At 43.1% G+C, this 23869-nt stretch overlaps 1 protein-coding gene across 1 annotated transcript; it reads right to left on the bottom strand.

Annotated features, from left to right (window-relative positions):
* Positions 1–2604: 2604 nt before the first annotated feature.
* LOC107376618 (cell death-inducing p53-target protein 1 homolog) lies at positions 2605–18433 on the bottom strand. Its single transcript, XM_015945806.3, has 5 exons — positions 18232–18433; positions 16354–16546; positions 16120–16155; positions 3010–3154; positions 2605–2914 (listed from the first exon to the last, which is right to left on the bottom strand). Exons 2-5 carry the CDS (start codon positions 16529–16531, stop codon positions 2809–2811), a joined length of 465 nt encoding a protein of 154 aa, XP_015801292.1. The 5' UTR covers positions 16532–16546; positions 18232–18433; the 3' UTR covers positions 2605–2808.
* Positions 18434–23869: the final 5436 nt, after the last annotated feature.

The following is a 23869-nucleotide window of genomic DNA, read 5'->3' on the forward strand; positions in this document are numbered from 1 at the left end:
ATCACACGGTAGCTTACCATTAACTTTTGCCGACAAAAATGTGAGCTCTTGACAGCAAACACTCTCCCTCTCAGTTACCATGGAGACACATTTGCCGCACACGCACCACCGGTTTTGTCCTGCTCTTGCTTCATCCCGCCCTGTGATGTCCTCAGTGTTTCACTCTGGTTCAAATTGAAAAGGCTGAACAGATCAATCAATACTTTATTAATCCCAGAGGGAAATTAGAGATGACATGTTTATGTTGCTGAACAGTCACTACAGGGTCCCAAAGCCGGCCAGTGCAACCGATGTACAACCAAATGACGTCACAACCTAGAGTGCATTGCAACACTAACAACAATGGCGACCAATGCACGGATTGGGATAGATAAATGTCCATTATTGGGATTTTGAGAGGTTGAGGACCAACAAACTGTAAGACAGAGAGGAAATTATCTCTGTCTGGCCCCAAAACAATTTCTAATCGGAATCTGGCGCCCTTGAGCCTGCAAGGCTCCAACAAAAATTCCCCCCTCAGAAGATATGTGGAATGTGCCGTCGCTATGGCATCTCAACTCTGTCTCCTTTCCCAGCCTGGGCGGGACTGCAGGAAGGCCGCTGAAACGTTCCAGGGTCACTGCAACCCTCCAACCCTCAATGCTCCTCCCCCATCCACAGTGAGGTGACATGCGCTGCCTGCTTCTATCGTGGCTACAGGAACTGAAGTGGGGATAGTCCCAACCCACCACCCCACCTAGTGGACACTTATGTTGTGTTGTCTGAAGTCTGTTGCATATCTGTTTGAGGTGTTTTTTTGCAGAGCAAAGCTGCCCTCCCGGTGGAGGGTAACTCTGAAGTGCCGTTTTTCCCTCCACCTGAACCAATCCTCATGTAACCCTCTTATCTCTATTAAGGTAGCGCGACTCAGGGTTGCGAAACACCACAGTCACCAATTCTTGTCATGTGTCTTGCCAATGTATGTCTGATCTCTGAATTGTGTGTACTGAAACTCTAATTTCCCTCTGGCATTAATAAAGTATCTTTGATTTGATTTGATTTGACCTACGAGTTAAATTATTTTTACAAATTTTATAAAAATGAAGACATTAAGAAGTTTTTTACACCATTTTAATATAAATGATACTAACATTTATCTTTTAAGAACCACAAGGTTTTGTAACCTGGGTTCCTTTTAAAGTGAAGAAATCAGTGATGTTTTGGAAGGACAGGGCAACTTTGAAAACACCCTGTAGATCCACTCAGAGGGTGAAGCAGTGGAATTCAGTTTGAGAGGATCTGCAAAAGAATTTGAAAATTTTCAGCTAAAAACATTTTAAATAATTTTTTTTCCAATAATATGCAGTTCAAGAGCAGCAATTGAAATATTTGTGACCAAAACTACTCTCAGACTGGAAGGTCTGAGCTGTAAACCGGAGAGGCCTAGACACAGGGTGGAACGAGCATAATGGAACCCAGAGAACAGAGACATGAGGGTTGATTGGTGAGAATTAGTCTTTTTTAAATCCCCACAATAATCCAGAAAATGGTGGCAAAACAGTTTCTAAGACTGCACCATTTAAAACAAATTAAGAAAAGTTTCTTTTAAAAGTTAGCATGCATACAACAAAAGATAACAAAAGTCCAAACGAGTCACAAGAACATCCACGTCCTTAATCATGAAGCACCATAGGGAAGGTTCCTCTTGAGGTAGCACTTCACTTCCAAACAGGTCCTGACAGGGGGTCGCAGAAGGAGCCCTCTATTGACACATTTGGCTATCTCTCCCTGGCGCCCTATTCCTGCAGCAGTCCCAGCAGTGGCCTCTGACGCGCCTTTACCCTGGGGGCTCAAAACACTAGGCAGAACTTTTGGCCGTGGCAGCAGCCCATTAAAGATCATCCACAGGATCTGCCCCTATGGAGCTTCACTCTTCAAGCAGCAGTGAGAGCGTTTACTCACATGTGAGCAGAGGTCCACGGCGTCACTTCACACTTGTCGCTGCTCCAGCTGCAGGAGTGGGACACTCCAACCCGTCTCAGCGTGGGTCACTCCACTTTTAAAAGTTACAAAACTAAACTGTTACAGTGCTGAAGGTGCAGCATTGGACTCAAAAACAAATGAATACATCACATAGAAATAAACATAGATCTGAGGTCATTAAGGAAGCTGAATCCATCTGTGTGCAGCATGGTAGCTAAAAGACGCTTAAACCAGTTTGATTCTGACTCAGGGTTCCTAAGGATCTCAGAAGCTTGCTGGGTGTATAAACGTCACGAAAATGCAATGTGTATTTTGGCACCATTGAGGGATTTATAAACTAGTAGTAGCACTTTGAAATCTATTTTCTCCATTGAAAATGATTCATGAGGCATTTGTTCAAACTGGAGACCACAGAACATGTGTCAGAAAAGCCATTGTGTTTGTAATTCATCCACATTTTAAATGTCTACCAGATGTTGCAGAGAAAACAGCTCCATCAGATATCATCTCCTCGTGTATTCAACACACTTTTGTCATTCATGGCAGAAAAATCATGATCTTTACAAAAAAAATAATCTATTACAAAAAGAAAAGTGCAAATTAAAAGGCAATATATAAAAAAACTACTGCAACATATAAAAATGTGTGACAGCAGAAGATCTTTTATTAATTATTACTATCGTCTTTGTTACAATGGTTGATCTGATTGTTTTATTTAATATCTCACATTACATCTGATTACATTTCAAATAATTTAGACTTTCTGAGGTATGTTGAAGGATTTCTAATAACGTAATTTCAGCTCATGCTAGCATTTTTCTCTTCAGTTCACCGTGGACTTGTACTTTACATCCGTTTGTAGAGGTAGACGACTCTGTTACAGTTCGGACAGCGATGCTCTACATCTTTACAGGAATCAACGCAGAAAGGAATGCAGCAGCAAAGCCAACATCTGTAGATAGAAATAAGGAAATATATTTTGTATAATGTGAAATACGAGTGTGTACATACTATTTCTTTATTTCCCGATATTTAGCCAGTTTTTACCCAAAAAGCGTGAGTCCACCACAGATAGCCCAGGTCAGGAGGCCTGTAGTGTGCTCTGTGTTGGTGACGACCGTGTTCTGGCAGTGAGGACACACCGCTTGTCCTGGGATGTCGTGTAGATTAGAGGATACCACCATATGGGTCACTGTGGATGACAAATATACAAGATTTAAAAATGAAAGTGTTTGCATGTAATTTTTCTCTCAACTCATTTATAATATTCAACGCTAAGCACAAGTCACTGTACTGTAGTTAGCAAAGAGCAGGCGAGCAGCGGAAATACTTCCTTTGTGTGTCAAAATAAAAGCAGCTGTGCTATCTGCATGATACATTGGCTTTCATTCAAGCGTATAATGGCTGATACAGTTTAACACGTTGATTGACAGGTACAAGAACCAATAACAATTGAGTGTGCTGTGCTGCATTCACTTACAATCAGACGTTTCAGTTTTACTGAGAAAATGCCATCTTACTATTGATATTTTGTTGTTTATCTGTTTTAGATTTTATATTCATATTATTTATACATTTTAGGTGGTATGTTTATATTATTTATGTTTTATATTTGATGTTTTTATTGTTGTCTGACTTTTATGTTGTCTTCATCTGACTTCTGTTAGTTCTGACCTCTGGTGGATGCACAGAAAAACTATCTGTTTTAATAAAGTTCAGACTTTTTTTGCTAGTTAAAAGTAATACAACATTTTATTTTTTGTTTAAAAACAAGCTGGTACATTTATGTTAAAATTAATTTTGAAGTAAGTTTCTGTCAGGCTTTAAGTTCCTCGATGACTCACTTATTCACCCAATCATGTTGACGTGAGACTACTAGATTGTTTCCTCCTGTGTTCCCATGGTTCAAGCTCCCTACAGCCACAGCTCCAATGCCAGATCCTCTACTGCCTCCATCCACACCAGACACAACCTGATCCAGTCATATCAAATCAAATCAAGTCGAGCTGAATTTGTGTCTAGTCAAGTTGTTTGCTATGTTGAATTAAGTCATTATTAAAGCTAAATCAAGTCAACTGGAGTCATGTTGGCTATGTTAAATCAAATCAATTTCACCCTTCCTTCATTAAATAAACCTTTGGTATTTGCTCAATTTCCTGTGCTGACTGGATTCTTGGGTCTAATGCTCCTGGAAGTGACATTCTATGTAATATTATAAACTATTAGGTGACATTAAGGTGGCACACAGATAAGGGCAGTTTTGCCTCTTCTGTGTGCTCTTCCTTGAGCTAGAATGTTCTCTACATGCTTGTTAGGTTTGTTGGAGACTCCACATTCTCCCTTGGAGTGAGTGAGTGAGTGAGTGAGTGAGTGAGTGAGTGAGTGGTTGTTTGTCTCTTGCTGGACACCAGCTTTCTGTGACCCTAGTGAGGATTATGTGATGGATGGATGGATGGATGGATGATATAATGGTGAAATAGCTAACTCAAAAGAAAAAAGTTCAATGAAATCTTGAATAATTTCAAAACATGTCCCAGTTTTCCAGCGGCTAAATCGTACACAAAACTACAACTAAACTGATTCTGTGCGTAACTGAAATCAAGATCTGTGAAAGGAGGAAGTGAGAAGAAGCGCGTGTGTTTTAACCTTCTAATATTGCAGAAACAGATCATAACAGAGAAACTTTAACCACATCTTGCTTCCTGTATATGTGCAAAAACTCACACACTACTGGGTTATAAAACTATGCCACAATATTGTGAGGAAACAGTGAGTAATGTAGATTAGGGGTGAGATTAGAGTAATTTAGGCTACAGTGGTGTGAAAAACTATTTGCCCCCTTCCTGATTTCTTATTCTTTTGCATGTTTGTCACACAAAATGTTTCTGATCATCAAACACATTTAACCATTAGTCAAAGATAACACAAGTAAACACAAAATGCAGTTTTGAAATTATTTTTTTATTATTTAGGGAGAGAACAAAATCCAAACCTACATTGCCCTGTGTGAAAAAGTAATTGCTCCCTGAACCTAATAACTGGTTGGGCCTCCCTTAGCAGCAATAACTGCAATCAAGTGTTTGCGATAACTTGCTACGAGTCTTTTACAGCACTCTGGAGGAATTTTGGCCCACTCTTCTTTGCAGAATTGTTGTAATTCTGTCATGGTCTGCATCTGCGTCTCCCCTCATGTGTCTCCTTGTGTTCTCCATTCGTCTCTAGGTTCTCCTGTTGTGTATCCTAGCACCCTCTTGTGTCATTGTCTACATCGTCCTCATGTGTTCCCAGAGCTGCAGCCCCTCTACGTTTCCTTCCCCCCCAGGTATCTCCCTCCAGGTCCTGTGCTCCCTGTGGTCCTCCTTAGTCACACCCCTGTAGTTTCTCTTTCTGTGTTCCCAGATCTACAGCCCTCCAGATCATCTCTCCCAGGTCCTGTGTTCCTTCAGTCTTCCCCAGTCACCCCTCCGCAGTTTTTATAGTTTCAGCTTTTCATTTTGTTAGTTTCTTTAGTGTGTTTTTCCCACTGGTGTTTGTAGTTTTCCTTACCCTTAGAATATTAGTTATGTTTGCTGCTCTTCTTGTCTTTAGGTTTTTACTCATGTTAGTTTCCTCCCTGATTAGTTAATTGCTTTCACCTGGTTTCTCTCCCCACACACCTGCAGGTCATCTCCCTCTCATCCTCCCCAGTGTATAAAGCCCTGTCTGTGTCTCAATGTCTTGTCGGTCCATTGTTTTGTGTCAGCGTTGTTTTGTGCTCTATGTAAGCTTTTTTGCCTCGTCTCTTGGTTTGTGCTCCATGTGAGCTTTCGTTCTCCTGGTGTTCAGGACTTTGGTTTTTGGCTTCCTGCCCTTTTGAATTTTTTTGGTTCCTCATCCTAATAAAAAGGATTTTACTTTTAAACTGCTCTTGCCTCGTGTCATCTGGTGTTTTCCTGCATCTTGGGTCCTAACCTCCTCCTAACCTGCAACGTGACAAATTCAGCTTTATTTGAGGGTTTTCTAGCATGAACTGCCTTTTTAGGGACATGCCATAGCATCTCGATAGGATTCAGGTCAGGACTTTGACTAGGCCACTCCAAAGTCTTCATTTTGTTGTTCTTCAGCCATTCAGAGGTGGATTTGCTGGTGTGTTTTGGGTCATTGTCCTGCTGCAGCACGATCACATCAGCTTTAGTTGACGAACAGATGGCCGGACATTCTCCTTCAGGATGTTTTGGTAGACAGTAGAATTCATGGTTCCATTTATCACAGCAAGCCTTCCAGTTCCTGAAGCAGCAAAACAACCCCAGACCATCACACTACCACCACCATATTTTACTGTTGGTATGATGTTCTTTGTCTGAAATGCTGTGTTACTTCTACAACAGATGTAACGGGACATTTGCCGTCCAAAAAGTTCAACTTTTGTCTCATCAGTCCACAAGGTATTTTCCCAAAAGTCTTGGCAATCATTGAGATGTTTCTTAGCAAAACTGAGACGAGCCCTAATGTTCTTTTCGCTTAACAGTGGTTTGCATCTTGGAAAACAGGCCATGCAGGCCATTTTTGCCCAGTCTCTTTCTTATGGTGGAGTCGTGAACACTGACCTTAATTGAGGCAAGTGAGGCCTGCAGTTCTTTAGAAGTCGTCCTGGGGTCTTTTGTGACCTCTCGGATGAGTTGTGTCTGCGCTCTTGGGGTAATTTTGGTCGGCCGCCCACTCCTGGGAAGGTTCACCACTGTTCCTTGTTGTTGCCATTTGTGGATAATGGCTCTCACTGTGGTTCGCTGGAGTCCCAAAGCTTTAGAAATGGTTTTATAACCTTTATCAGACTGATGGATCTCAATCACTTTTGTTCTCATTTGTTCTTGAATTTCTTTGGATCTTGGCATGATGTCTCGCTTTTGAGGTGCTTTTGGTCTACTTATCTGTGTCAGGCAGCTCATATTTAAGTGATTTCTTGATTGAAACAGGTGTGGCAGTAATCAGGCTTGGGGGTGGCTACAGAAATTGAACTCAGGTGTGAAACACCACAGTTGGGTTATTTTTTAACAGGGGGGGGGGGGGGGGGGGGGCAATTACTTTTTCACACAGGGCAATGTAGGTTTGGATTTTGTTCTCTTCCTAAATAATAAAAACCATCATTTCAAAACAGCATTTTGTGTTTACTTGTGTGATCTTTGACTAATGGTTAAATGTGTTTGATGATCAGAAACATTTTGTGTGACAAACATGCAAAAGAATAAGAAATCAGGAAGGGGGCAAATAGTTTTTCACTCCACTGTATTTATGTATCATTTATTCAGTTTGTGGCTGTTTTTTTCCTCCTATTTTTTATTCTGCTATATGTCATTATCTGCTTATTGTTTTTTCTTACACATGTTTAGATCGAAGCATTGGCAGTCCACGTTGCTTCACTGCACTCCCAATAGCAGTAAACTCATCATTCCTACTGAATGTGAACTCTATTTCTTTCAACTGATGCTGTTCAGGAACACATCAACAGCAGGTTAAGTATAATAATTGTAACTTTTACCCAAGAACACCCTTTAAAACAGGAGTGTTCATTGATGAGAAACCTTGCAGGCCACTTAAATTTGATCTTTTTTTTACACAAAATGATTTAATGAGGATGATTTGTACTTCTCTGAATACGTCAAATGTGTGGGGAACAAAATGGCCGCGATGCAGTTGGTCAGTTTGGACTCCCAGTGTGCTTAAACATTAAAATATTTTTCACTTGTCATTCTCTTCATAACTGGATCGGGTATCTTCACTTAGATGCTTCCACCGGAACCGGAAACCCAGATAGCCAGAGGAAACGTGAGAGTGCTAAACACATGATAGCAATTGATGCTAAGGTACATGTTTATCAAGATTAAGTGGAGATCTTGATCCGTGCACACACTCATGGCCATTGCAGTCCTCCCTGACTACACTGCAAAAGTGGCCTGTTTTTTCCCAGATCGGCTGCTTGTCACAAAAGATGGAGAGGATAAAATGTTCACCCACCCGCAAGCATTTGGCGTCATGGTGTTGCAGTTTTAGATATCTATATGATGGTTGTGTGTTGTAAGATGTTCCCAGTGGGCATCAATTTTTTTTTTGTTTGTTTGTTTTTTTTTTTTTTTGTTATAGCGTAGTTGCAAGGTCAGTGATTTTACTTTTGTTCTTACTTTTGACGTGAAATGGCACTAAGTTTATCACTGTGTTATCCTCATGTGTTGTGGGGAACTCTTTTCCCTGTTTCCAAGAGCTAGTTGTGAGTCCTGATAGCAATAGTTGCAGTTAGGGCTGTGTTTCTCCGTACAAACACCAAAAGATGTGGCTTTTTGTTGGGAGAAGTTTTTATCTCCAGGTTCTGTTAGATGGAAAGGGATGGGGCTACACTAGATCTGGGAAATGTTGGGTTGTTTGCAGTTTTATTTTTTTATTTTTTGTATGATGCTTTTGGTTTTGTGTTTAAATTTCTTGTACACTAAAGATGACTAACATTACTAGGGCTGCAACAAACGATTATTTGGATAATCGATGAATCGGATGGGGTCTCGACAGGATTAATCGATTAATCGGATTACATGGGGAAATTTTTAAAAACTGCTAGGGAAATGTTATTTCTCTCCTTCCTTCACTTTATTTAACACAACATTATTAGAAAACAGTTCAATAGCAGAAAAACAACATGCCATCACCTAAATTGTCTTATAAGGTGTATAGACAGAGACCCTAAGCTACATCTATCTGTGACCTAAAATGCTTGGTCCAATTAAACAGCTTAAGGGCAATTCTCATCTGTTTTGTTTGATTTCATCTGTAGACATTTATTATAACTGGGGATGTCAAACAACTAATTTTTAAATTTAATTAAACATAGGCTGTGAATTAATCAAAATTTATCACTATTTCCAAAAATGACTGAAAAAATAAGTTGTCACACACTCCATGGAAACTTTCAGAGAATCCACAAATAGTGGCTTTCAAATGGTTTTGTTACTTTCTGCAAGTTTAGAAAAGAAGCAGATGAGACAGCATGTCTGATAATTTAGTTTTTCATCTGATAATATTAGAACATGTCAGTAATGCCTGAGGGGCTTTTATAAACACTGTATTACTAATACTACTGGAGAGGGTATGAATTACACAGAGGCTTCTGGGGAGCCCAGTTATGGGGGGGGGGGGGGGCATTTTGCCTTGGCCCCCAAAATGTCTTGAAACGGCCCTGGGTGTGTGACTGAGTGTTGAAGGTGACCTGAATAGTATCAAATTTATAAATACTACATGTGTGTAACTTATTGTTTTATACAGGTAAAAACGTGTAGTGGAGATAAATCTATCTACATTTTACTTTTCAACACTTTGTTTTGTTTTATTGTTTTTATTGAACTATTTTCCTGTCCTGTCTGTCTCTCATCTTCCTGCATCTCCTCTTAATTCTCCAGAAAAACTGCTGCCTGGATTCTTACTTTTTCACCTCATCAGTAACTTTTGAGAAGATCAAAGGGATCTCCTGACCGTAAAGCGCAGAGCGCGTTTTCGATGCTGCGTGAGGTGAAATCACCGCAGCACAGGTGATGAGCTCCGCAGTAGCAGAGCGCTGCAGGCACAAATAAGACAGAAAATAGAGAACATGTGCAGACATGAACGATCGTGTGCTAATTATAGTTTTTTGGTTGCGCCACTTTGAGAATGGACCGTGCGCTGGACGCAGCAGCCTGGAGAGCTGCACAACAACAGCGCTGTGCCGCTCTCTGCTCAAAAGAGTCCAAAAATGATATAATATAGAAAGCTTTTTTCCGGTTCCCCTGGATGTGTAGGATATACAGTTCCCCCATAATTCGATCCCTGCTCCTGGATGAAAAGCCGGACATTTTCATCAATACAAGAACCCGCAGTCCGGACGCGCCGGACAGAGAGTGAAAAGTGGACATGTCCGGGGAAAACGGAACGTACGGTCACCATAGTCCTCATAAAGCGGGAAATTATAGATACAGTATTTTGCTCGTGCCCTGGGCCCTTTAGAGTTCTTGGGCCCTGGGCAATTGCCCAGTTAATCCGGCCTTGGGCGGAATCGGTTCGCAGCAGCGCGAGTCCCCCCCCGCTTATCTAATAAGCATCGCGCTCACGACTTTAGACTTTTTTTTTACGAGCTTAGGGCATGTCTAGCCTTTGTAATAATCCGGGACTTGGATGAATCACTTTTGAAAAGTTTTTAATTTACCCGGACACAGAGTTCTCTCCTTCCTCGCTGATGATCCCGACATGCTTGCGATTAAGACGCTGCATCATCCCGTGCCATGCTAAGTCTGACCTAAACGTTGCAGGTAACGAATGTCTTCGCCTGATTTAACTGAAAATGCTCCCAAACTTAAAAAGCTTTTACTTTTTTGACTCTCGCTGCTTCTGCCATGTTCCTCTTCCAAACAACTTCCGGCTCTCCCTCGCGCTGATCTGCCGGCTCTCCCTCGCGCTGATCTGTCTGCGCGCAACGGCGGGCGGGAAGGGGGGGGGCGCTTTTGGAAGAGTTGTGCGACACAACGAATCGATGACGCAATTCGTTGCCAACGCTTTTAGTAATCGATTTTCATCGAATTTATCGATTCGTTGTTGCAGCCCTAAACATTACAAATGAACAGTCTTTTGGTTGTCTGGTTACACATGTGAGCTGGAAAGTTAAATCACTCAAATGTACTGAGCCAATCACATTTCATACAATTAAGATCTGGGATCAACGTTTTACTGGTTTAACGTTTGTTGCCCCTGTGGCGAGGAATCAGAGGTTTGTCCTTTCTGTGTCTGAATGGGCCTTCAATGGGTGGGTCCTTGGCAGCTTACGCTCTCTTTGTGATGTTTATATTGATGGTCCATTTGCCTCCTTTGAACAATATAGGTAGCAACATTTATTATCCATAATTCACAGATCTTCAGGTACCTGCTAGGTCTAACACTCAGTGCTTTTCCCTGTGCCTCTCTTGGACTCTTGGACAGTAAGATAAGATCCTGAGCAGGCTTCATGCCCTACTCAGTTCCCACCATCAGGCCAATCTGGATTTTCTCTAATTGATACGAGAATTGGGCTTGTGTGAAATCTTGGTTATGTCTATGTTTATTTGTTGTATTTGATCCAGTGTGGCTTAGTCTTAAAATATTACTTATAAATAAAAAGACCTTGTTAAAAAATGCATCAAATGTAAGTGGTTTTGTCGTTGTCATCTTCCTCCGCTTATCCGGGTCCGGGTCGCGGGGGCAGCATCCCAGCTAGAGAGATCTAGACCGTCCTCTCCCCGGCCTTCTCCACCAGCTCCTCCGGCAGGACCGCAAGGCGTTCCCGGATCAGATTGGAGATGTAACCTCTCCAACGTGTCCTGGGTCGACCCAGGGGCCTCCTGCCAGCAGGACATGCCCGAAACACCTCCCCGGGGAGGCGTCCAGGAGGCATCCTGACCAGATGCCCAAACCACCTCGACTGGCTCCTTTCGATCCGGAGGAGCAGCGGTTCTACTCCGAGTCCCTCACGAATGTCAGAGCTCCTCACCCTATCTCTAAGGCTGAGCCTGGCCACCCTATGGAGGAAACTCATTTCGGCCGCTTGTATCCGCGATCTCGTTCTTTCGGTCATTACCCAAAGCTCATGACCATAGGTGATGATTGGGACGTAGATTGACCGGTAAATCGAGAGCCTGGCTTTCTGGCTCAGCTCCCTCTTCACCATGACTGATCTGCTTAGCGTCCGCATCACTGCAGATGCCGAACCAATCCGCCTGTCGATCTCCCGATCCCCCCTACCCTCACTCGTGAACAAGACCCCAAGATACTTAAACTCCTCCACTTAAGGTAGGACCTCTCCCCCGAACCGGAGTTGGCAAGCCACCCTTTTCCGGTCGAGAACCATGGTCTCAGATTTGGAGGTGCTGATCGTCATCCCAGCCGCTTCACACTCGGCCGCGAACCTACCCAGCAAGAGCTGAAGGTCAGAGCTGGATGAAGCTAGGAGGACCATATCGTCCGCAAAAAGCAGAGACGAGATTCTCCTGCCACCAAACTCGACACACTCCACACCACGGCTGCGCCTAGAAATTCTGTCCATAAAGGTAATGAACAGAACCAGAGACAAAGGGCAGCCCTGGCGGAGTCCAACCCTCACCGAGAACAGGTCCGACTTACTACCGGCTATGCAGACCAAACTCACGCTCCTCTGGTAAAGGGACTGAATGGCCCTTAACAGAAAGTCACCCACCCCATACTCCTGGAGCGTTCCCCACAGGGTGCCCCTGGGGACACGGTCATAAACCTTCTCCAAATCCACAAAACACATGTGAATTGGTTGAGCAAACTCCCATGCCCCCTCCATCACCCTTGCAATGGTATGGAGCTGGTCCACAGTTCCACGGCCAGGACGAAAACCACATTGCTGCTCCTCAATCTGAGATTCAACTATCGATCGGACCCTCCTCTCCAGTACCTTGGAGTAGACCTTTCCAGGGAGGCTGAGGAGTGTGATCCCCCTATAGTTGGAACACACCCTCAGGTCACCGTTCTTAAAGATGGGGACCACCACCCCGGTCTGCAAATCCACAGGAACTGCCCCCGATGACCATGCAATGTTGCAGAGACGTGTCAACCATGACAGCCCTACAACATCCATAGCCTTGAGATACCCAGGACGAACCTCGTCCGCCCCCGGGGCTCCGCCGCTGTGTAGTTGTTTGACTACCTCAGCAACTTCTGCCCCCGAGATTGGACAGTCCATCCCCAGGTCTCCCGGCTCTGGTTCCTCCTCGGAATGCGCATAGGTGGGATTGAGGAGCTCCTCAAAGTATTCCTTCCACCGCCCGACTATAGCCTCAGTTGACGTCAGCAGATCCCCATCCCCACTGTAAACAGTGTGAGCGAGTTGCTGCCTTCCTCTCCTGAGGCGCCGGACAGTTTGCCAGAACCTCTTTGGAGCCGATCGATAGTCTTTCTCCATGGCCTCACCAAACTCCTCCTACGCCTGAAATTTTGACTTGGCAACTGCCACTGCTGCACCCCGCTTGGCTATCCGGTGCCTGTCTGCTGCCTCCAGAGACCCACAGACCAGCCACACCCTGTAGGCCTCCTCCTTCAGCCTCACGGCTCCCCGAACCTCTGGTGTCCACCATCGGGTATGGGGTTGCCACCACGACTGGCACCGGCCACCTTGCGACCAAAGCTAGCAACAGCCGCCTCAACAATCGCAGAGTGGAACAAGGCCCACTCGGAGTCAATGTCCCCCACTGCTCTCAGGATGTGGTCAAAGCTCTGCCGGAGGTGGGAGTTGAAGACCGTCTTAACAGGTTCTTCTGCCAGGCGTTCCCAGCAGATCCTCTATATGCATTTGGGTCTGCCAGGTCTACGCGGCATCTTCCCCTGCCATCTGATCCAACTCACCACCAGGTGGTGATCAGTTTACAGCTCCGCTCCTCTCTTCACTCGGGTGTCCAAAACACATGGCCGCAGGTCAGATGACACGACTACAAAGTCTATCATCGACCTGCAACCTAGGCTGCCCTGGTACCAAGTGTACCGATGGGCATCCTTATGTTCGAACATGGTGTTCGTTATGGCCAAGCTGCGGCTTGCACTGAAGTCCAATAACGAAACACCACTCGAGTTCAGATCAGGCGGGCCGTTCCTCCCAATCACACCCCTCCAGGTCATGCTGTCATTGCCCACGTGAGCATTGAAGTCTCCCAGCAGGACAATGGAGTCCCCTGATGGAGCACTATCTAGCACTCGTCCCAGGGACACCAAAAAGGGTGGGTACTCTGAACTGATATTTGGCCCATAAGCACAAACAACAGTCAGGACCCGTTCCCCGACCCGAAGACGCAGGGAAGCTACCCTCTTGTCCCCCGGGGTAAACCCCAGCACACAGGCAGAGAGTCTTGGGGCTAACAAAAAGCCAACCCCAGCCCTCCGCCTCTCACCCAGAGCAACTCCAGCAAAGGAGAGTGTCCAACCCCTCTCCAGGTCTCGGGTTCCAGAGCCAATGCAATGTGTCGAGGTGAGTCCGACTATATCTAGCCGGTACCGCTCAACCTCTGCCACAAGCTCCTGCTCCTTCCCCGTCAGCGAGGTGACGTTCCATGTCCCAAAAACTAGTTTTCTTGTCGGGGGATCGGACCGCCAAGGCTCCCGCCTTGGTCTCCCACCCGATCCACATTGCACCGGACCCTTCATATTCCTCCTGCGGGTGGTGGGTCCACAGTTGGATGAGCCCATGTATCCGGTTCGGGCTAGGCCCGGCCGGGCCCAATGGGCGAAAGCCTGGCCACCAGGCGCTCGCTCACGGGCCCCAACCCCAGGCCTGGCTCCAGGGTGGGACCCCGGTAACCCTCCGGGCCGGGTACTCCGACTCTTTGTCTCACCCTTCACCTAAGACCAATTTGTCATGGGAGACCCTACCAGGGGCACAAAGTGCCCCAGACAACATAGCTCCTAGGATCATTAGGGCACTCAAACTCCTCCACCACGATAAGGTGATGGTTCAAGGAGGAGGTAAGTGGTTTTGTAAAAATCTAAATGTAAAAAGGAGCAGCCCCCTTGGAGAGACAAAAGTCATCCTTCTAGAAATGCCAATGGGGGACTCACAAAATCACTCTGAGGGCTGGAGTTGGCCCCCGGGCCACACTTTGGACTTGCCAGTTTAGATTAAATGCTGTCTTCATCATATGAAGTTAAAGGCATCTGCAGTGATGCAATATCACCAGTAGAGGGTGCTCCCAAAGCTGTTATGCAAAACAGAGATAGAGTCAGGTGATAGGGGACATGTGGTCCAGGGATGTAGTCATCATGAATAGCTAAATAAAAAGAGATAGCTAACTAAAAAGAGATCTGCCAAAAACAAAAAAATATCATGTATGGATTTTTAATAAGGCTGATGAGGAAGTAGGGAGGGGGAGGGACCCGTCAAAGAGTGAGACAGTCAACAGTGCTGTCAGCTTTTCACTGTCTCACTGCTGTTGTGGTTTTGAGCACAAGGTTGTCAGCCTTCCTGCACCCCCTTGTAGCCCTCAGTGGCCTGGGAGCCTCAAGCAATTGCCTGCCCTACCTCAAAGCATGCAGCACCACTGAATCTCACCACACGTCACTGAAGGCAACAATACCTCTTAGAAATGAATTCTTTGTCTGCTCTCTAGTTTTGCCTTCCCACCATCCTCATGTTATCTTTTAAAATACTGAGATATTAAAAAACATATACATAATGCAGAAGCAGTCACTTAAAGAAATTTCATTTTATGCATTTGTGAAGGGACAGCTTCTTGTCATGGTCTGCGTCTGCGTCTCCCTCATGTGTCTCCTTGTGTGCTCCATCTCCCTCTAAGGATCCCCTTATGTTTCTCTTTGTGTTCCTCATGTGTCCCCTGATCTGCAGCCCTCCAGATTATCCCTCCCAGGTCCTGTGGTCCTTTGGTCTCCCCAGTCACCCCTCTGCAGTTATTCTATAAGGTTCAGCTTTTTATTTAATTAGTCTCTTTAGTGTGTTTCTTTCCCCACTGGTTTTTGTAGTTTTCCTTCCCCCTTAGAATATTAGTTATTTTGCTGCTCTTCTTGTCTTTAGGTTTTTTGCTTTTAGGTCATGCTAGTTTCCTCCCTGATTAGTTAATTGTTTTCACTGGGTTTCTCTCCCCACACACCTGCAGCCTATCTGCCTCTCATCGTACCCCAGTGTATATAACCCTGTCTGTGTCTCTATTTGCAGTTTGGTCGTTGTCTTGTGTCACCCTTGTCTCGTTACCCTCTCTAGATTTTGGTCTTCGTTTTTGGGATACTCTAGGTTTTGTTATTGGGACGTTTTGATTTTTGTTTTTGGCTCCCTGACTTTTTGGATTTATTCTTAATAAAGGATTTTACATTATTTCTCCACTTTGTGTCTTCTGGTTCTCTGCATCTTTGGGTCCTGACCTCCTCCTGGCTCCCAACGTGACACTTCTGTAACAAACGCAATGCCCCAGATGTGACTGTGCCCGGAACGAACGCAGAACAACAGCTACTCTGTCAAGCATGGAGGCTACAAACAATGAGTTCATTGACACGACAACCCACTGCAGCAGGCCCACTTATTCTACAAACCTTTCCTGTCTGCTCACATATGGATTGTGCATATGTGTCCTCTAAAACACAACTTTATGTTTCTCTCCTTTATGGGTCGAATCTCACCTGCCTGTGCAGCCGGAACAGGAGCAAGGGCAACACCTGGTGGATCAAAAACAGAATTCATCAAAGCAGGGAGGATAGTTTTCATTAATCAGACCACTCTTTCAAGAAAGAGAGCTGACATTCATCAACAAACATCACACATGTCCATTCTTTTTGACTGACAGATGAATGTGTGTATTCTACAGGAACATGTGTTTTATTTAAATATTAGAAGTTTAAGCAGTGACCACGTACCTCCGTTGTATCCACCTGGAGAAGAAGCAGGAGGGATACCCGGTTGAGGAGAGAAACCCGGCTGAGGCGGAAAACCCGGTTGAGGGGTGAATCCCGGCTGAGGATTTAGACCTCCATAATTAACAGGTGGGCCTGGGTAGGGGGGAGCATTGTCCTGGGGTGGGCCTCCTTTTTCCATTTTCAGAAATCCAAGCTGGATAAGAATAAACAGTGCTGTCACATTTTATGAATCTACCTATTTGTGTAAGTGATAAATATATTTTAACACCCTTTTGTATCGTAGAGTAGCAAAGAAATAAAAGTCAACTAAATGTAGAACATCTCTTTAGTGAGTCACTTTGCAGTTAATTTATCGTTGACATCTTTGGTTAAACTGATTCAGAGTAACTGAAGCTGATATTTGTAGAAGAAGGAAGTAAAATAAAGAAGTAAACCTGACTGAACTGACTGACTACAGGAACTGTACTCACACGGCCACATCTGTTCAAATATGTTTCACTGCAGATGCAAACAGACAGATATTCATGTTTAACATACACTTATTTTAATTAGCATCCTGTTACCTCACTGAGAAAATGAGTGAGTGAATAATTAAACATGCATCACTGTCGTCCTAATTACCAGTTTTCATCAGCTGTCCCCTCTCCGCCCAAGCAGCATCATTTCTATTGCTTGTTTCACTGAGAACGATCTCCTAAAAGCCATTTTGGCTGCTGTTTTACACAGAACACGACCCAAGGGAACGTTGGTGCCTGAGCAACTTTCTCCAACATCCATGAGAAACAATTGCCATGTGAATAATAGAGCTGTCGGACTGACGGTTAATGGAAGATAAAAATAAAAACAACCATACTTATTTTTTGATGCAATATTTTATGGAAATAAAAGACACATAAATAGGAAAGTCAGGAAACCAGGATAACATGAGATCCGTCTAACTAAAGTTATTGCACATCAAATATGAAAACAGTCAAAATGACTGCCTTGGGAGTTCTAGTGCTGTTTATGCTGCTAGCAGGTTGCATCTGCTCTGTTTTACCAAAAGACCAGATTGGTGCAGTCATGTCACTGACTGGGTTATAGAAGATCCCTTTCCTGTGCATTAATAATTATTTAATCAAGTTAGTGCCATCACTGAGCAGAATCGCAGCCACTAATTGATGTGCAGCTTCTGGATGAGCCGTGCTTTACTATGTCGTGGATTTCGCTTCCCTCTCAAATGGATGTTTTAGTAATTTAGATCGTTCTCATAACCTCAGGAAAAGAGCCACACCTTCATTACGAAACATCCATCTAAAACCTGAATTTAGTTTGTTTGGAAAGTAAGCTCATGCATTCTCAGATTGTGCAACTCTATGATCTTCTGTCTTCATCTCAGCCTCCCTTTTGACTTGATTGCTTTCAGGTCAAACAGTAACTTTGACTCAAGCAAGAGATAGTCAACCGTCATCAGTAGGAACTTACGTAAGGAGCATTAAATTATCAACATTTCCTTTCCCAACAATATGTTATTATCTTGTACCACATCATGAATTTTTAGAAGTATTAGGAGCTAAAATGACAGAAAAGGCAGTAAAAAACAAACTTTGGGCCATTTAGTGCTGTAACACAAGGAAGTCATTTATTCTGTAAGTAACCTACTAACTGGGAGCGGCTGGTGGCTATAGAACACTTCACTCAACCACCTATCCTGTTTGTGTCTCACTATAAATTCATTTATAATCATTGATGAAGAAACCTCTGGACCATGTTGTCCTTCGCCTTGTTTCACTGAGAAAACGCAGCTCAAAAACACAACATCAGTTTAATAAATAATAATATATGTTTATATCAGTTAATTCTTATGTGATGAAGGATGTAAAAATGTCATAGACTTACCAGGGACTTTCAACAGTAGCACAGGAGCAGAAGGAGCTGTAACTGTGTTGGTGTATTTCCTTTTTTCTTTTTAAATTTCTTGGTTTTGAGGCTTCAAAAAGTCAAGCAAACCCAAATCACAGTGAAAGTCTGTGAGGCTAATAGAAGAGGAGCTGCCTTACATTTCCATCAGAACAACTGATTAGATTTACTGAGTGGTTCCACCCTCTGCTGCTCCCCTCCCTCGTCCCATTTGACTGCTCTACAGCAGATAAGAGGTGACTCACACGTTCCACTCAAAGGCTATTCAAATATTGACTCGTCAATATATTATATGTGTGTGTGTGTGTGTGTGTGTGTGTGTGTGTGTGTGTGTGTGTGTGTGTGTGTGTGTGTGTGTGTGTGTGTGTGTGTGTGTGTGTATATACACACCCACACACACATGTGTATGTTTATGTATTTAGCAGACACTTTTGTCCAAAGCGACTTACAAGTGATAATCGCCATGTTGCCCTTGAGGCTAACAACAACAATAACAACAACAACAGACATAATCTGTCCAAACATCAGTTTGATTTGTTTTGCATGTTTTGCACCTATTAAAGTACTGAGGACCAGTTTGCTCTAGCCATATTTTTACCCTTAAGTTATATAATATTTGACATAGCTTGTGTAAAAAGACAACAAATGACACTGCCATGGAAGCTAGGTGATTATATATATATATATATATATAATTTGCACCTATTGAAGCACTAAGGACCAGTTTGCTTCAGCCATACTTTATCCTCTACATTTGATGTCCCATGGGCTGTCGGAGCACCTGATGTACTCTGGATGATGCGCAGCGTACTCTTCTATTATTATATAACTTAAATTTTAACCCTCTCAGGCTCAAAATACGTTTTGATAAAAGGACAAACAACCAAGTCCTTCAGGGGTCCTTCTCAGTTAAAAAATGCTCATGAAATACGTATGTGGAGTAACCAGGTAGGCAGGTTTTAGCTGTTGCATTTCTGCAACGCCTGCCTCCAGAGGGTTAATATGCACTTTTCAGATTTGTAACACCTGTTTTGTAAAATCAGCAGTTACTTACAGATATAAAGTCTCACCAGCAGAACCAGGCATGCCAAATCAATGTTTTTATAGTTTTGTGTCTGAGATGAGTCGCTTTTGTCTTCAGCCTTTTGATGTTTATTAACAGATTTATTACAGCTGTTCAACGGTTACAAAGCTGTTAAGTTGGCAAACATTACATGCTGCAATGATTCCAGATTTCCTCAACTGAACGTTCACACCTGTTATTGAATGGAAGAACATCATTGTGTTCCTGTCTTTAAAGATGTTCAATCAAAACATTAAATGAAAACCAACTTCATTTATAAAGCCCTTTAAACAACCACCGTAGAACCAGTGTACCTTCATATAACTGATAAGAAAACAATGATTTTTATGATGTCATTCGATGTGAAGCAAGAATGAAATTGAGAAAATACATATTTTGCAACTTTGTCTACAAAGAGGTAAAAAAACGACTACAGTCAGCATCTTACATTGTGGTAAAGGGAATGTCCAATGAAACTTTTAAATCAGACAGAGACGAAGCCTGATGTCCAGATCATTCCACATTTTAGGAGCTGCACAATCCTTCAGGAGCAGCTGCAGCCTGAGAGAATGGTAACTTTAATTTGACTATAAGTATTCTTGCTTTTGAGTATCTTTAATGACTAATTACAGTTTCTTCACAACACTGGTACTTGAGTCCAAAGATGAAAGTGCAACAGTGTCAAGATAAGAGCAAATAAGGTTTTGATTGAAAAGAACCTAGTCTAAGGACAGTGTTACGACAAAGTACTACTGTAAGCCACTACAGCAAGACCTAAGGACACACAGCCTTAAAAGAACCTACTTCTGTAAACTAAAATGTGTGTGAATTTAGTGGGGTTGAGGACCAACGGAACTTTAAGACAGAGAGGAAGTTATCTCTGTCTGGCCCCAAAACAAGTTCTTATCTGAATCAGGTGCCCTTGAACCTGTGAGGCTGAAGTGATTACTCCCCCTCAGAAGAAATGTGGAATGCTGCTGTCACCATGGCAACTCTGTCTCCCTATCCCAGCCTGGGCGGGACTGCGACTGGTGAAGGCAGTTGAATCGTTTCCGGGAGTCACTGTGCCCTCTAACCCAACTACCTCCCTCCCCTGTCCAAACGGAGGTGACGAGCGCTGCTTATCGTGGCTGCATGCACTGATGTGTGGAGAGTCCCCAACCCTACCTCCCCACCTAGTGGACACTTATGTTCTGTGATGTCTGAAGTCTGTTGCATTTCTGTCTGAGGTGTTTTTTTGCATAGCAAAGCTGCCCTCCCTGTGGAGGGTAACTCTGAAGTGGCTTTTTTTCCTCCACCTGAACCAATCCTCATATGTAAACCCTCTGATCTCTATTAAGGTAGCGCGACTCAGGTTGCGAATGACCACAGTCACCAATTCTTGTCATGTGTCTATGCCCATGTATGTATGTCTGATCTCTGAATTGTGTGTACTGAAACTCTAATTTCCCTCTGGGATTAATAAAGTATCTTTGAATTGAATTGAGTTGAATTTTGAGCTGCACTGTAGTACTGCTGTAGTTTGGGCTAGTTACACCTCTAATGCAAAAAAAGCTCCTTAATTGTGTTACAAAGGGTTGCAAAAACACACAGAAACACGTTTCATAGAATTCCATCCAGTGTGGAACATTGCCAAGGGAATTGCTCCACTGACACCAGTGGAGTTAAAAGTGTTTTTGGTAATAAATGATTTGGTTTCATGATGCAAAGTTATGGTAATCTTGTACACAAGATTTGTTTGTTTGATAAAAGTTATATTGTTTGTTGCACCGCAATAATCGCGAGGGCTTACTCTTGAAAGAACATGCGAGCGCCATCGTCCGAGCTATCCGCAGGAGCCTTGTCTACCAGTTTCTAAGGTCATTCGTTTTACTGGCTTTGGATCATTGTTTATGATGGATGGTGTTTAAATTATTTCAAATGTTAATTTAGAATGCACCCAGGAAAAGCCGGTGTTAATAAAGCATATTAATGTTCACTCAAATGATCAATTATTCTTATTTATGCAAGACATAAATATAAAATACAATAAAAAAAGTATACAATTAATGAGTAAAGAAGTAATCAGAATTTTAAAAAATACGTGTTTCTGCTTTTCACCATTAAAAAAAAAAGTTTTTATTTCCATAGATTTTTGTGAACACAGCAACAGGTGGATTAAACTAAAAATAAATACATTTTAAAATAACATTTTAAATAACTGAAATGTACTTTTCTGAAATGTTTGTGTTTGTAAGATTTGACTTAAGTGTTTTGGATACATTTACAACCCTGCGTCTAAGACCTCTGAGGTGGCACGTGGCCATGAGGTAATTTTTGTAAATGGGACATGCTTTCATTTTATGGAATTGCTGTTTAAAGCTGTTATTTTTATATTTGTAGTTTTCACCATGTTTAATAAATAAAGAAAAGCTCCTGTCTTGAGGAAGCCAAGATGGTTTTGTTATTTTGGAGCTAAAGACGCTATACAAATATCATCAACAAGCTCAATCTGGCCCTGACCTTTCCGCTTTGAAGGATGGTTGTTTTTGATATAACAAGTACAGTAAAAAAATAATCAGTGAACTTTCAGTAAACTAATGTTTATGACAGAAAGCTGGGTCAAATGTGTCATGCGTCTGAATCTGAAGTATCTCTGAACATGTCAAATGACCAAAAACCTCTTAATCACCTATACCTACATCAAAGGTGAACTTGGAACTGTAGATGGGTTGTTGTAGCCTGGCAAGCCAGACTAAATAAATGTATTATTTAGTCTGGCCATGCTCCACTGACGGCTCTCGGTTGTGGGGCGGGTTCTACCGTTGTCTTTCAAATGATCTCCGCATTCCACTGGACAATGAATGTGGCACTCTTGTTTCACTCTGTTGCATCATCCCACCCACCAGGCATATAGAGTGCCCTGATTGGCCCACAAAGCGGATAAAGTTCTGTGATTTGTTCACTAAGCAGATAGAGCACTATGATTGGCCCACCATTATGGACCAATCACAGCTCTTTATGTGTTTGAAACCCCTCTAGAGAGCTGTGATTGGCTAGCCAGAGTCCTGGTAGGAGCTGCTGAGGTTCCAATGGAGCGTGCCTAGACCAAACTTTGCAAAGCAAGAATTTGGTCTAGTTCACTAGGCTAGGGTTGTTGCACTTTAATCATTGCAATTTCACAAGTTTATAGACATATCACACAGACAGAGCTTTTGGCATGATCACAAGCGGTCTTCTATGGTGCCATCTGCTGTTGGGGTGCCACCAGTCCCCATGGACGTAATTTTCACTTTAGAAGTGGGGGGGACACGGGGGGGTCTTTACAGTATGTTCTAATGGGAAACAGGCTTCAACACAAACGGTTGTTTTCTGCTTGGTTCTAGAGCTCAACCAGTGTTAATTTAATATAGCGTAATATTGTTTTTGGATGGTAAAAAGTGCAGGGGTCTAAACTTGACTTTGGAAAAAGTGGGGGGGGAATTTGGTTTGCATTTAACTATGAAGTTCTTATCAAAAGCACATCAGACGCGATCTTTCATTGTTACGGCTGTTGCTGTTTGCCTCAGAAATCTGACACTGCAGAGGACAATCAGTGCTGCCTCCACCTCCTACCTGCACAGCTGCACTCACTTGGGCTGATCACCTCCTGAGCAGCATAAAAGGGAGAGCTGCCAGGAGGAAGAGGGAGACTGGATCTGTGCCAGTTCTCTCATGTGCTCCATTTGTTTGTGTTTTAATGGCTTTTAAATGGGTTTTTAGTTCTTTAAGCTTAGTGAAGCTTAAGAGCTTTTAGAGGTTTTTAACAGACGAGGGACCAGAGTGCTCGTTACCTCTTGGCTCCCAAACTTGTTTAAGTCAGTGGACTTTGTTTTGTGAATGTTTGGGAGCATTCAATGTCTGTTTTAAATGTAAACCCTTGGCCATTTTAACAATGTGTTTAAGTACTTTTAGATTTGGAGCTTTTAGTCATTTTAAAATCCTTTTAATAAATCAATGTTTACAATTTCCACAACTGAAGCACATGCCTCTGTGTTACTCCCCGTCCTTCTCCATATCCATCAATAGAGGACGTAACAGTCATGTCTACGTACCCCAAGTGGAGACTCTCTTTTGGATCCGAGATGTCAGGGGGTCGGGTGACCCCAAAGTACCGAAGTCTGTTGATTAACCGCAGTACGACCAGGTCAGTCCAGAGTCATCTCCAGGTCGCAACAGTTTGGGACTAGTTTGTGTTGGATAAATTATGGATACAGTATTTTATTATTTTTTAAACGAAAGCTTCATCCGGTTTATTTTACTCTAGCAAGAGACAGGCGTTTGACCTTGCCTCTTTCCAGTCCTGGCTTATCAGTGAGAACGCCCTGTGCCCGCGCCTGTTGTCTCCCTGTCTAAAGGAATGTCAAAAGTGTGTGCGTCAATGTTTTAGTGTGTAAATGTGTGTGCATTTTACCATTTTGTGTGTCCTTAATAAATACTCTTGGAGGGCTTTGTCTGATGAGAGTGAATTGGCAACTCTTGCGTGGTGTGTATTTGTTTTTGCTCTCCCTTTGCAAAGTCTAAATTGTTTGGTTG

The sequence above is a fragment of the Nothobranchius furzeri genome, chromosome 12 (assembly GCF_043380555.1).
Source record: "Nothobranchius furzeri strain GRZ-AD chromosome 12, NfurGRZ-RIMD1, whole genome shotgun sequence".
In the NCBI taxonomy this organism is placed as follows: domain Eukaryota; kingdom Metazoa; phylum Chordata; class Actinopteri; order Cyprinodontiformes; family Nothobranchiidae; genus Nothobranchius; species Nothobranchius furzeri.